This window comes from Hemiscyllium ocellatum, chromosome 31 (assembly GCF_020745735.1).
Source record: "Hemiscyllium ocellatum isolate sHemOce1 chromosome 31, sHemOce1.pat.X.cur, whole genome shotgun sequence".
Taxonomy (NCBI): Eukaryota; Metazoa; Chordata; class Chondrichthyes; order Orectolobiformes; family Hemiscylliidae; genus Hemiscyllium; species Hemiscyllium ocellatum.
The window spans coordinates 15,212,529-15,224,699 of NC_083431.1; the positions used below are offsets into that span (position 1 = coordinate 15,212,529).

The following is a 12,171-nucleotide window of genomic DNA, read 5'->3' on the forward strand; positions in this document are numbered from 1 at the left end:
GAGGATCGCCGTGACTCAAGTGAGGGAAGTGGTTGACATTAGTGTGCTTCATGGCAACCTCAGTTGATTTGGGAATAGAGCCCACAATGTTCAAACCAGCTATCTGGCCAGCTGAGCTAACCAATTCCCAATTAACATACAGGTAGGTCTGTACATACGAACAAGAAGCAAGAGTGGGCCATTTGGTCCCTGAAGCTTGCTGCATTATTCAATAAGATCACAAATGATTTAATTGTGATGTTCTGAATGACCTCCTTCAGTACTGTATTCATTCTATGACAAAGGAAAAAGGTGAGTGACACAGATTTTAAGGAGGGAATTTTGAGGCTTAGAGAACTAGCAGTTGAAGATACACTGAGTGATGGTGAAGTTATGAATGATAGGACTGTTCAAGGTGAGATGTAAAGGAGCATAGATATTTGAGTTGAGATGATAGGCCTGTGGAGAGATTTAAAAACTGGATGAATTTTAAAATTGATGTGTTGTTAAACTGGGAGATGTTGTCTTTTAGCAAGCTCAGGGATGATGTGTGAATGGGACTAGATGCAAGTTAAGATATCGCCTCCAGACATTAGTTGAACTTTTAGTTTCATGGACTGGAGAACTTGGTAGGCTGAACAGAATTGCAGTGGAATTATCACTTATATATCACAATGGTGTGGATGAGGATTTCAGGAGATGAGTTGAGATGGAGTGAAGTTAGGCCATCTTGGCATGGATGTGTGGTTGAAAGTATAATTCTGGATCTCGTGTCGGAGTGTGGTGAACAGTTCACTTCAGTCCCAGTCAGGGTGTGGAATAATATTGATGGCAGGGAAAATGACAGAAACCAGATATTTCCTGGAATTCGGTACTTTCAACTAAAGCATCAAAAATTGACAAAGCACTTACAATCAGTGCACAACAAGAAGAAATTTTATTGCTTTGCTCACTTGGCTGTCAATCTGTATCCCACCATGTTTATACAGTGCATTTAACATAATACGCCCCAGAGTGCTCCACAGGAAAGATTATCAAGCAAAATTGGTTACATTACCACATCAAGTGAAATGTTGGGGCAACTTACCAAGAGCTTGGACAAAGTGGTGTGTATTAAGGAGCATCCTAACAAGGAGAGAGGTACAGAGGTTTAGAAATAGAATTCCCAAAGTTAGGACCTTGACCGCAAAAGGCATGGCTAACAATGATGGAGTAAATAAAACCAGACATGTGGTAATCTATAATTAGAAGAGGACAAATGTGAGGATTGAAAGGATAAGGGAGACGTTACAGGGAAGAGAAGGAAAGAGGTGATCAGGGTTTAAAGTCTGTGGTTTCCCAACCTCATGCTAGTTCTGGAACTGATGTGAACCATCTCAATCTTGCTGGTAAGTAAAAAGGTTGAGTACCTTTGGATGTTTTACTACATTTAAGTTGCATTATAAGAACAATCTTATTGTTTGTACTTACTATTTTTACATTTGACTTTTTTGTCGGCTTGGGAATTTGGATAGTTGGGTATCATTGGATAAGTCTATATCAGAACAGCAAGAACTTAACTGCATGACCCTGTATTTCGAATTTACTCTAAACCCCTTTGCCTGCTTCCTTCAGTCTCAAAACATTTTAAAATCTCATCTGGTACCCTCTGTACCAAGATATTGCTCATTCTTCCAAACAGCTTCCTTACTCCCTGAAGTGTATTGAAATACTTTTCTACACTAACAGAGAGACTTTCCTACATCTAATGGCTCAAGGTAGTGAAAAGCAAGTGTTCATGTCTGTTTCTTTAGTAGGTTTTCCCTGATGTGATAGCCTGAGTGGTACCGTTGCACATCGAGCATGTGGCCAATCAGGAATTTCTCCTCCTACTGTCTAACCTCAGCACATTGGGAAGGTTGGTAGGTTAGTAACCAGCCTGTTTGGATACATTATGGCTGTGCTTTCTGTGGCTCTCATATCCTGAAGTGAGACTCTCAACCCCACAGTTTCTACCTCAGAAGCAGGGACACCACCCACTGAACCACAAGACCTCCCCTTTCCACATAAAATGGACACTAATGAAACAGACAGGCTAGAATCAGAATTATTGCAGTATAGAAGAGAGTCCTTTGATCCATCAAAGGATTATAAAGTCATGAAGGGCATGGATAAACAAGGCATTTTCCCTGGGGTCAGGGACTCCGGAACAAGAGTGCATAGGTTTAGGGTGAGAGGAGAAAATTTTAAAAAGGACCTAAGGGGCAACCTTTTCAGAGAGAGTGTTGCGTGGTGGAGGAAGTGGTAGAGGCTGGTACAAATACAGCCTTTAAAAGGATGGATATATGAATAGGAAGGGCTTAGAGGAATATGGGCCAAGTGCTGGCAAATGGGACTAGATTAATTTTGGATATCTGGTCGGCATGGATGAGTTGGACTGAAGGGTCTGTTTCCGTGCTGTACATCTCTGACTCAATGACTATGTCCACACTGGACCTTCAAAGCAATTCACAAGCTGCCACTAACCCTTTCTCTCCCACATTCCAAGTAACAATAGATGTTGGGGAGTAGAGCGAGCAGGGGGATGTAGTGAGGATCCTTTGCAGGCTATGTTAAAGCCAGTTGTACTCTCGTAAATGTGACTTTTTTTTTAAAGGCTTAAGTGGGAGCTGCTCCCAATGTCAACACTTGGACCCTTGAGAGGGTTTCAAAAATAGTCCCATTGAAGTCACAGGATTTGCTGCAAGAGTCAGACACATGAAATCTTTACTCTGCACTGTGTTGTATATTTGTATCATGTAAATATCTTTTTTTTAAAACCATTGAGCGCATACCATTTTTTAATTAAAAATTTCTTAAAGTACATCCTTAGTAATTTAAATAATTTGGTATTAGTATCTCTCTATCCTTCAATTATTAGTCTGAGGTGGCAGATCCACAATTATATAAATATCTTAAATTCTATTTAAATGGAATAAATTTACTGTGTTTTAGCATTTTATTCTGTTGTGGGGTTATAATAGTAATGACTAACATTCTTAAAATGAAGCCATTGTTCATTGGAACACTGATAACATTAAAAAAGACATGAAGCACTTGTTCTACTGAATGACACCGATCTTGGCATTTAGCAAGGCTTTGCGCATGGATGTTGGCGATCACCAGTCCCTGCATACTAATGATGAGAACTGAACTGTAGTGTGACTGAGTTCTTCCTACTTCTCAGTGTGAGCAATGGTAAAGCTTTGTCCAGTCATCGCAAATTATCCTCAGTTTATTTTTTATTTGCTTATATTTCAAGTGTTGTAATTCTTGTGATTTATTATTTGTAGTGATGATTTCCACTTGTAGTTCAGTAGTAGGATTATTTTAAGGTAGATGGTTTAGAAATCAGTATGCATGGAGTACAATATTTTCAGCAAGTTAATAGTGAAAATAAACATTTTAAGTTTCATAATGCAGCATTTATAAGCACAAAGTTTGTAATGTAGGATAAAATTAATTTTCCCAATTTGTTTATTTTCCCTTTTAGTGCTGTGTATTTCACTTAGGACCCAAGGCCATCACTTTTGGCCATTTAAAGTACCCAGTCTATCTCATCACCTTGTAAGAGCATCTCAAAGATTTGAATTGAGAAGTGAAGTTAGCCTGTTTCACAATGCTACATTCGACCAGCAACATTTGTGGTATTTTCCACAAATGGGATGCTGTTCTCAAGCCAAGAGGATGTTCTTCCTGTGTCTCAAATCAGTAATGTAGTATGCACATTTCAGTGCCAGTGTGGTGCTATATATGTCGGCCATATCTACAGAGGAACCTTGATTATCCAAACGAGATGGGTAGGCACTATTTCATTTGGATAATTGATTATTTAGTTAATTGATTCAATGCCTCGCCTCTGGCTTGGAGTTTTCTGACGTTTCCTTCTTCCTTGCTGTGCCTGCCTTGCTCCCTCTCTGTCTCCGGGTTTGTTTCTGAGCAGGCACATACTCGTGTGTAAGGGATCTGCAGCATTGCTGAAGATTCCCCCCACCCCCCCCCCCCCAAAAAAAACAAGTTCAGTGTGATTGACGCAGTGAGACTTGCTAAGTCTGCTCCCCATTCAGGAGACTAGACAGCAGCACAATGCACATAAGCCCCCATTTGCCCACTCACATCAGCTCCTGTGAGCCTCTTGTCTGATCCCCATCCCCTCTTCGGGGCAATCAGACTGGACACCAACAGGAAGACTGCTGTTGCCTTTTTGGTGGGGAGGGGGGGTGGGGAATGGTTGTGTGTGAGAGTAAATGTCAAAATAGCGCACACATGCAGACAACCTTTTATTGCATCTTTTTGACAGGTTCTACCATTGTCCTGTACAGAACAATGTTGGCAAGGTTATCTGGAGAAGATAATCTGTGTACATCTCCAGAGAAAGTGTGGGGAGAGAGAGGGGGCAGGCAGTCAGTCATTTTGAGACCGTGCCTGGGCTCCCATCGATATACAGGACTGTTCTCGACAGCATTTCACTAAGCAGAGTTCATTTTTAACCATATGATCAGAGTTGAAGCACCTCTGACATAATCTTTCTATCGGGACCTTGAGATCATCTTCGGATAATCTGAAATTTGGATAATCGAAATTCCTCTGTCTATGGCTAGTAGGTCTTATTAAACCATGTGTCCCTTTTGTTTGCAACAGACTGAGTACTGACCATACTGAATCACTTTGTGGTTGTAAAACCCAGGTCATAATGTCTATCATTATTTATGATTCTGAGATTGGGAAGCACTTGCTGAACAATCCTAAGTGTGCTAAGTAGTATCTTGTTAGCCAATGAAAGATTGTCAATTGGGCTGACCAGGTAGTGCACGTACACTTGCTAGATGCTGTTTAAATTCATATACTAAGGTAAAGGAATTAGTCCAGCCAAATTTTTTTTAAATTAACCAAAAATGCTTTCTTGTACAATCTGCTTAGCAACTCCTTGACCAATTGGGATCCACTTGCCAGTCAGTCTACACTGGTTTCTCATTGTGTAAAATTTTTGCCCTTTGGAATTATTGCATTTGCTCTGATAAATGAGAGATGTAAACCTTTTTGCTTTTTTCAAAATATTCAAGTTTTTGGACTAAAAATAAGTATATATTAAATGATGTTGGGTAGCTCTGTGAAGTGTGCAGTGGGAATTTTATTAATGTTGTTTATAGGCTTCTGTTAATTATTCTGAAAATTTTTAATTGATTTTATGTAAGTATTGGTGAACTTGTACACTGGCTATACTGCACTGAAGTGCTGTCTCCTGTTGGGGAGAACGCATTTTGGTGACTTAAGGTTAGATGTCCCTCCAATTGAGTAACTGTACAATTAAATTAGATTAAATGTTACTGAAAACATTACATGATATGTTGCTCAGCACCTTTTCTGTTAGAAGTATGACATATATCTAATATCTTTAGTTTGTGTTAGTGTCCCTCTCCCATTTCCTTGCCCACCCCCTCCTCTCAGATTTCATGAAAAATGTCAAGACTTGTGCTGTGTTTTCATCATTAGTTGTCTTTTAAATTGATCTGAGTCATTTGACCAGTAATGAATTGCCACTGTAATTAATATGAAGGTAATTGGCTCTTTTCTTTCCTCTGAATGTTTGTTTTTTTTACTTTCTTGCAGGCCCAGCCACCAGTCCTGTTGCAACCCCATCACCAAGCAGGAACAATGCACTTCTGGAAGCTGCAGGACCAAGCTATGTGGCAATCAATGCCATCTCTGCCAACATGGACTCTTTTGCACGTGGCAGAACAGCAGTTCTCAATCAACAACCAATTCATATGGAAGCTGCTCATTTTGGAGACTTAGGTAAAGTTGTAATTTATTATCTTATGCTCATGATATATAGTAAAATAATTATGCACACTCTTGAATAAATCTGGAGAGGCTGTATATGAGACATACTGATGTTTTTGTTTACTATTGTACATTGGGTGTTAAAGATGCTTAAGTTGTCTTAATTGATGGTCTCAACATTATACCGGTCTTCAAATATTTAATGAAATGATTTGGCAATTAGTAGTCTATTGTCAAAAAAAGGGTAATCTAATGATCCAGGGCAAATTTTAAATTGAAATTTTATATTTGCAAAACCAGACATGCTTTTCAATACGTGATCAAGATTACATATTGAAGAATCAGTGTAGAATGAGGAAAATACCATCAGCCTTTGAAAGCATTTTGAACCTTTTTTATAGTAGTTAATGTAATTTTTATCTTCATGGATCTGGATCTGCGTTGGTTGACTGCATCACTAACTATCCCATTATAATGTTGGTGTGTACGTTTACAAGTTGCCAGTTTGACTTTATCAATGTGAAATTACTGGTGTGTGCTTGCCTTCAAATCTAATAGAAATTCTATAATGTCAACATTAGCTGATGAAGGCTTAAAATAGATATCTACTTCATGTTCATATCCAGTTTGACACATACGGCAGGATGAATCTATGCAGCTCAACTGTTCCTTTACAAACTCTATTATCACATACTTCATAAGTGCTGCCTTTTTCCCTTTCTGTGAAACCTCGAACACTTATGCATGCAGTGAAATCACTGGATTAATTTGAATTGCTAGCTTCTCTGTTATATGTAGAAGTGTGTTCTATCTGGTGACTGTGTCTAGAGCTACCTACTGTCAAAATTCTGAATTTTTAAAACAAAATCTGTTTATAGCTCTCTCATCTTCTTTAAGGCAATCCTGTTGTCTTTGTCGATCAAGCTTTTGGTTAACTATTCTAATTCTCTTTTATGGATATCAATTTTTTGATATCAATTTTTTAATTGATAATGCTTATGTGAAGCATGAGAGTAAATTTTAAATACAATTTGCTGTTATTCACATGCATTAAGTAACAGCATCCAAATTCTTTGTACTCCCCTTGTTTTAACGGCATAATAACTTTGCCTTGTTAGCAGTTTTCAATAATTAATTACTCATTCATAGTAACTTTCAATTCAGAGCGACTCTTTTTCTGAATCATTCTAACTCTGGCTTGGCCAAACCTTTTCCCCCAAAGTGCTATTTGTTTTTATTCTCACTAATGGGGCCAATAAGCAATTTTTAAAAAGTTTTGACCGAACATTTATCATAAATTCCAAAAATAAAGTTGACGCATAAAGAAACCAGACAACTTAGCAACCCCCAAAAAAGGTCAAAGCAATAAACTGATAATTTACAAACAATGAGTAATTAATAAATTTAACAGTGCCAAGTAGCAGAATGTAACATTTTTTTTCCATTTTTGCTTAAGAAGCAAAGTTCCTGAGGAAGGAAATAAGACTAAGCTAAGGACCAGAGTTTAACTGATGCTGATCTTGCATTTGCCTCTGGAGAACACTTTGATCAGAACTTAGTGGAATTCGTACGAAAATGGATTTTGGAGGCAGCTTGCTTTTCAACGTGTTCTCAATCTCTCCCCGACATTGTGTGGTTAGCTTTTTGAGGAGGTGGTTCCACGTTTATCCACACTAAATAGCCACTGTCTTGGTGCATGTCTGGCTCACTTTGTCAAGTAAAAAATGAGGTCTGCAGATGCTGGAGATCACAGCTGCAAATGTGTTGCTGGTCAAAGCACAGCAGGCCAGGCAGCATCTCAGGAATAGAGAATTCGACGTTTTGAGCATAAGCCCTTCATCAGGAATGGCTCACTTTGTCTCCTTGTTTCACCATCTATACCCACTGAGAATAAAGGGTATGTGTGAGAATCTGAGAGAGAATGATTGACAGATTCCCCTCTCACTCGGACATTTTAAGTTAAATATACAAATGTCAGAGTTAGGAGCAGGAAAAGATATTCAAGGATTCTGCTTCCAACATCTTTTAATGAAGAAACTTCAAAGACTCATGATCCTCTGTTAAAATTCACCTCACTCTGTCTTAAATGTATGATTCCCTATTTTTAAATGGCGACTCTTAATTCTAGATTCTCCCACAGGAGGGACATTCTCTTTATATCCACCATGTCATGCTGCCTCAGGATCTTACCTTTCAGTTAGGTCGCCTCTTAGACTTCTGCACTCCAGTGGATGCAAGCCTAGCATATCCTCTTTAAATAACCTGTCTATTCCAGGTACCTGTATTAATATATTAAGCTTTCTCCAAGCTGCTTGAAATACATTTGGTGTGGAGGGGTGGGTCTGGATAGGATGCTCTTCAGAGGGTGTGGATATTATAGACCAAACGGCCTGGTTCCACACTTGGGATTCTAAGTGAGAAATATTAACTCTATGTAAAACATTACGAAAATGACATTTATGGCTCTAAATCCAGAAGCCTAATGTGCAGTAACATATATTTCAGGAATGTTCTGGTGACGAGCAGAATGTTTATCGAATAGTGGAGAAAAGAAGAGACACCCAACAGATGGTTTCTCTATTGCGATTTTTCCTTTTTTGTTGGCTATGCCCCATTAGGTTAAGTTTAGAAAATGAATGAAGCTTGATCCAAGGCAGCAAATGAGATATTTATAAAAAAGCTATCAACAAAATTCAAAATACAGATATTTTGATGGCTAAATTTTAATATTAAGTTTAGGAAGCACAATGTCAAATATTCTTATGACTGTCTTCTATGCATTTTGAATAATACAGCAGATGGTGGGCCCAATATTATGGGAATCATGGAAATGACAATGAGAGAACAAGCTGAATATTGGATAGTGTAATGTTAAATTGATATCCTTGAGCTATTTTTATTTTTAATGCCCTTGGGAATTCAACAGCAGTTTTGGATATTTTTGTTATATGTCTGGCTTCATGAGGAGATTAAATCATTTGGTGCAAATTCATGGCATTTCAAGTTCTGCATATTTATTTGGATGGAGTGTCATGTTAGGCCAAAGAATTGCCATTGCATAATGTTAGATATCAACGTACAAAGGTATAATTTCTTATGCTCAGTGCTTTGACAGTGTACATTAGATCAAGATTTAACTCTGCAGTATTTCTCCTTATTTGTGTTCTATTTTCTGAATTTCTAAAAGACATTCTTCATGTTTCATTGCAACCAGCTGTTTGTATAACTGTTGACTGTGTACCTTTTACAGTGAGAGATGCATGTATCCAGCTGTCTGCAGTGAAGTATGTGGAGAGGTCTTTAGAAGGTCAGACATTGAAGAATCACTGAATGCAAATTTTATGGAGTGGACCTATAACAAAAAATGCCAATGTGAATTTGTCACGTTTGTTGTATTGGGCATTGTGCCATGTCCACTTTGGTATTTTTCCCAAGGGTTGGGTTTGGTAATCTGCAGTGTGACTGGTGTGGAACATATCTCATTTTACCAGTTCATCATGCAATATCTCAAAAGTAAGGCGAGCTTCCTACAAGTGCTCCATTTCAAAACATTACTACATTAAGAAATGTTTTTTACATTGTGAAGAATGGCTGTACCCAACAATAATTGATTGGAATGATTCCACAGTTACGCAGAATGTTTAATATTGTTCCATACCTATTGAAAAATAACCAATCATAGAATTATAGCCAACGTTATGGTATTCGAGAAATATTCTTGCCTCCTGTGGTCTGCTCTGGTTTGCTACAGAATCCTTCAGTGCAGATATACCTTTGTACTAAATGAAAAGTCCATGCTACACACTCCTCATGTTTTTGTTTTTAAATAGGTCATTCTTGCCTGAATTATAAAGCTGAAGAGATTAACTCCAGACTCTCAAAGACTCTTGAACAAGTTCTGCAGGACAGCACTGCTCTCCCATATATCATCCAGTTCATGGAGATGCAAGGAGTTGGACATTTGGTTAAATTCTGGTTGGAAGCTGAAAGTTTCCGCTCCACAAGCTGGTCTCGCATCAGAGCCCACAGCCTGAACACAGTAAAGCATAGCTCTTTAGCAGAACCTGCATCCCCTGCAAATAGACAGTGTGATGTTGATGTGCCGGTATCGCTTGACTCCTCTGTATCTCCTGAGCTGGAGGTAAAGGGTAATCCAGTTTCTAGTAATAATAAACTTAATGTCTCAGACTCCACAAGCCTGGACTGCACTGGACAAAACAAAACCTCTCCAAATCACTCGTTAAATCAGGGTGGCAGAGATTTGAATCCATTGAATGACGGGGCATCAAGAGCAATAACTACTCAGACAGGACCCGCGAGTCAAGAATCTCTAAAACCTGTGTTGAAAGGAAATGCACAGCAAACCGGGCTGAAAGGCCTATCGGGCAAATTGATGAAAAGTAAGCCTGCTTGTATTATTTTCTTTCAAAACTGATCACTTCATTCAATTTTCTCTTCTGTAATGTGTTACCTGTGATAATGGGATAAGTTTTGTTATGGACATTGACCCATTGAAAAGCTCCCTAAATCATTGGCCATTCTAATTAATCATAACAGTAAGCAATCCGTAATTAACTTTCAAAATATAATGTCCTTCCCAAAGTGTTTTGTAGGTTGATCAACAAGCAGTTGAGCCAAACAAAGCAGAATGTCCCAGTTTCCATCTCTGCTCTGTGCTTAATTCATCATGAGGCAGGAAAGGATCTTTTAAGGATTGTCCTTTTTTGGCGATGCAGCAAGGGCAAGGAAATGCGTCTCTGTATGAAAGGCAGTACTGATTTAGTGCAAGAGGGTTTACATTTTACTATATTGCCGGTGTTTTCGTTTTGAAAAGCAAAATACATATTTTGATATTGCCCACCATTTTGTAGCAGAGTAAATTGTAATTCTGTGGACTTTGAATGCACAGCTCTTAAAATGAGTCCTAGTTTGAGGGTTCCATGGTTTAACCTTCCTTATGGAGAACTCTGTTGTAAATAGGAAGTGGTAAATGTGACATGTAATGACATGGTTCAGTTCAAACCAGCTGGGTTACTTTACTAAGAATGATGTGTAGTTGTGGTACAATGCTGCATAAACAGGTTGGCAGCATTTATCATTCCAGTGGAGTAATGGGAGAGTGCTGAAATCTCACCAATGTCACATCATCCTTGACCCTCAAAACAAGCATTGGGTAAGGTGACAATTAAATGCTAGAATGGACCAGACCAAACTCCTTTAAAGTATATAAAGAATGTAGCCTAGACCCTAACGTTTTCTTGTTTTAAAGGCAAGTACCAGGTGTTGTGTTCCAGGTGTAATTCAATTAGTCAAACTACCAGGTTTGATGCAATACAAGCGTTATTCATACACTATGGTTAAAATACAGGAAAAGAAAGGGAAAAAAATTGGAATAATCAAACCTATTGGAAAGCTTAACTGAATAATATTTTATTGAACTCAAAGTTTGGGAGAAAATTTGTAGCTCGGGTGCTCGTTGCGGTTCTGTTCACCGAGCTGGGAATTTGTGTTGCAGACGTTTCGTCCTCGGTCTACGTGACATCCTCGGTGCTTGGGAGCCTCCTGTGAAGCGTTTCTGTGATCTTTCCTCCGGCATTTGTAGTGGTTTGAATCTGCCACTTCCAGTTGTCAGTTCCAGCTGTCCGTTGCAGTGGCCGGTATATTGGGTCCAGGTCGATGTGCTTATTGATTGAATCTGTGGATGAGTGCCATGCCTCTAGGAATTTCCTAGCTGTTCTCTGTTTGGCTTCTCCTATAATAGTAGTGTTGTCCCAGTCGAATTCATGTTGCTTGTCATCTGCGTGTGGCTACTAAGGATAGCTGGTCGTGTCGTTTCGTGGCTAGTTGGTGTTCATGGATGCGGATCGTTAGCTGTTTTCCTGTTTGTACTATGTAATGTTTTGTGCAGTCCTTGCATGGGACTTTGTACACTACATTGGTTTTGCTCATGTTGGGTATCGGACCCTTCGTTCTGGTGAGTTGTTGTCTGAGAGTAGCTGTTGGTTTGTGTGCTGTTATGAGTCCTAGTGGTTGCAGTAGTCTGGCTGTCAGTTCGGAAATGCTCTTGATGTATGGCTAGTCCTTTGGTTGCGGCATGTCCTCATTCTGTTGTCTTTCCCTTAGGCATCTGTTGATGAAATTGCGTAGGTATCCATTTTTGGCGAATACATTGTATAGGTGTTCTTCTTCCTCTTTTTGCAGTTCTGGTGTACTGCAGTGTGTTGTGGCCCTTTTGAATAGTGTCTTGATGCAACTTCTTTTGTGTGTGTTGGGGTGGTTGCTTTCGTAGTTCAGGACTTGGTCTGTGTGTGTGACTTTCCTGTACACTTTGGGCTGAATTCTGCATTCGGTGTTCTCTGTACCATCACATGTAGGAATGGGAGTTGATTG

At 39.0% G+C, this 12,171-nt stretch overlaps 1 protein-coding gene across 2 annotated transcripts in view; it reads left to right on the plus strand.

Moving 5' to 3' along the window:
- The window catches only part of akap10 (A kinase (PRKA) anchor protein 10), a 76,403-nt gene that overhangs the window by 34,573 nt on the left and 29,659 nt on the right, over positions 1 to 12,171 (plus strand). For both annotated transcript variants that reach the window (XM_060848316.1, XM_060848317.1), the window contains exons 3-4: positions 5,608 to 5,793; positions 9,612 to 10,181. In XM_060848316.1, the coding sequence (XP_060704299.1) occupies positions 5,608 to 5,793; positions 9,612 to 10,181 (756 nt within the window). The remainder of the gene's footprint in view (positions 1 to 5,607; positions 5,794 to 9,611; positions 10,182 to 12,171) is intronic.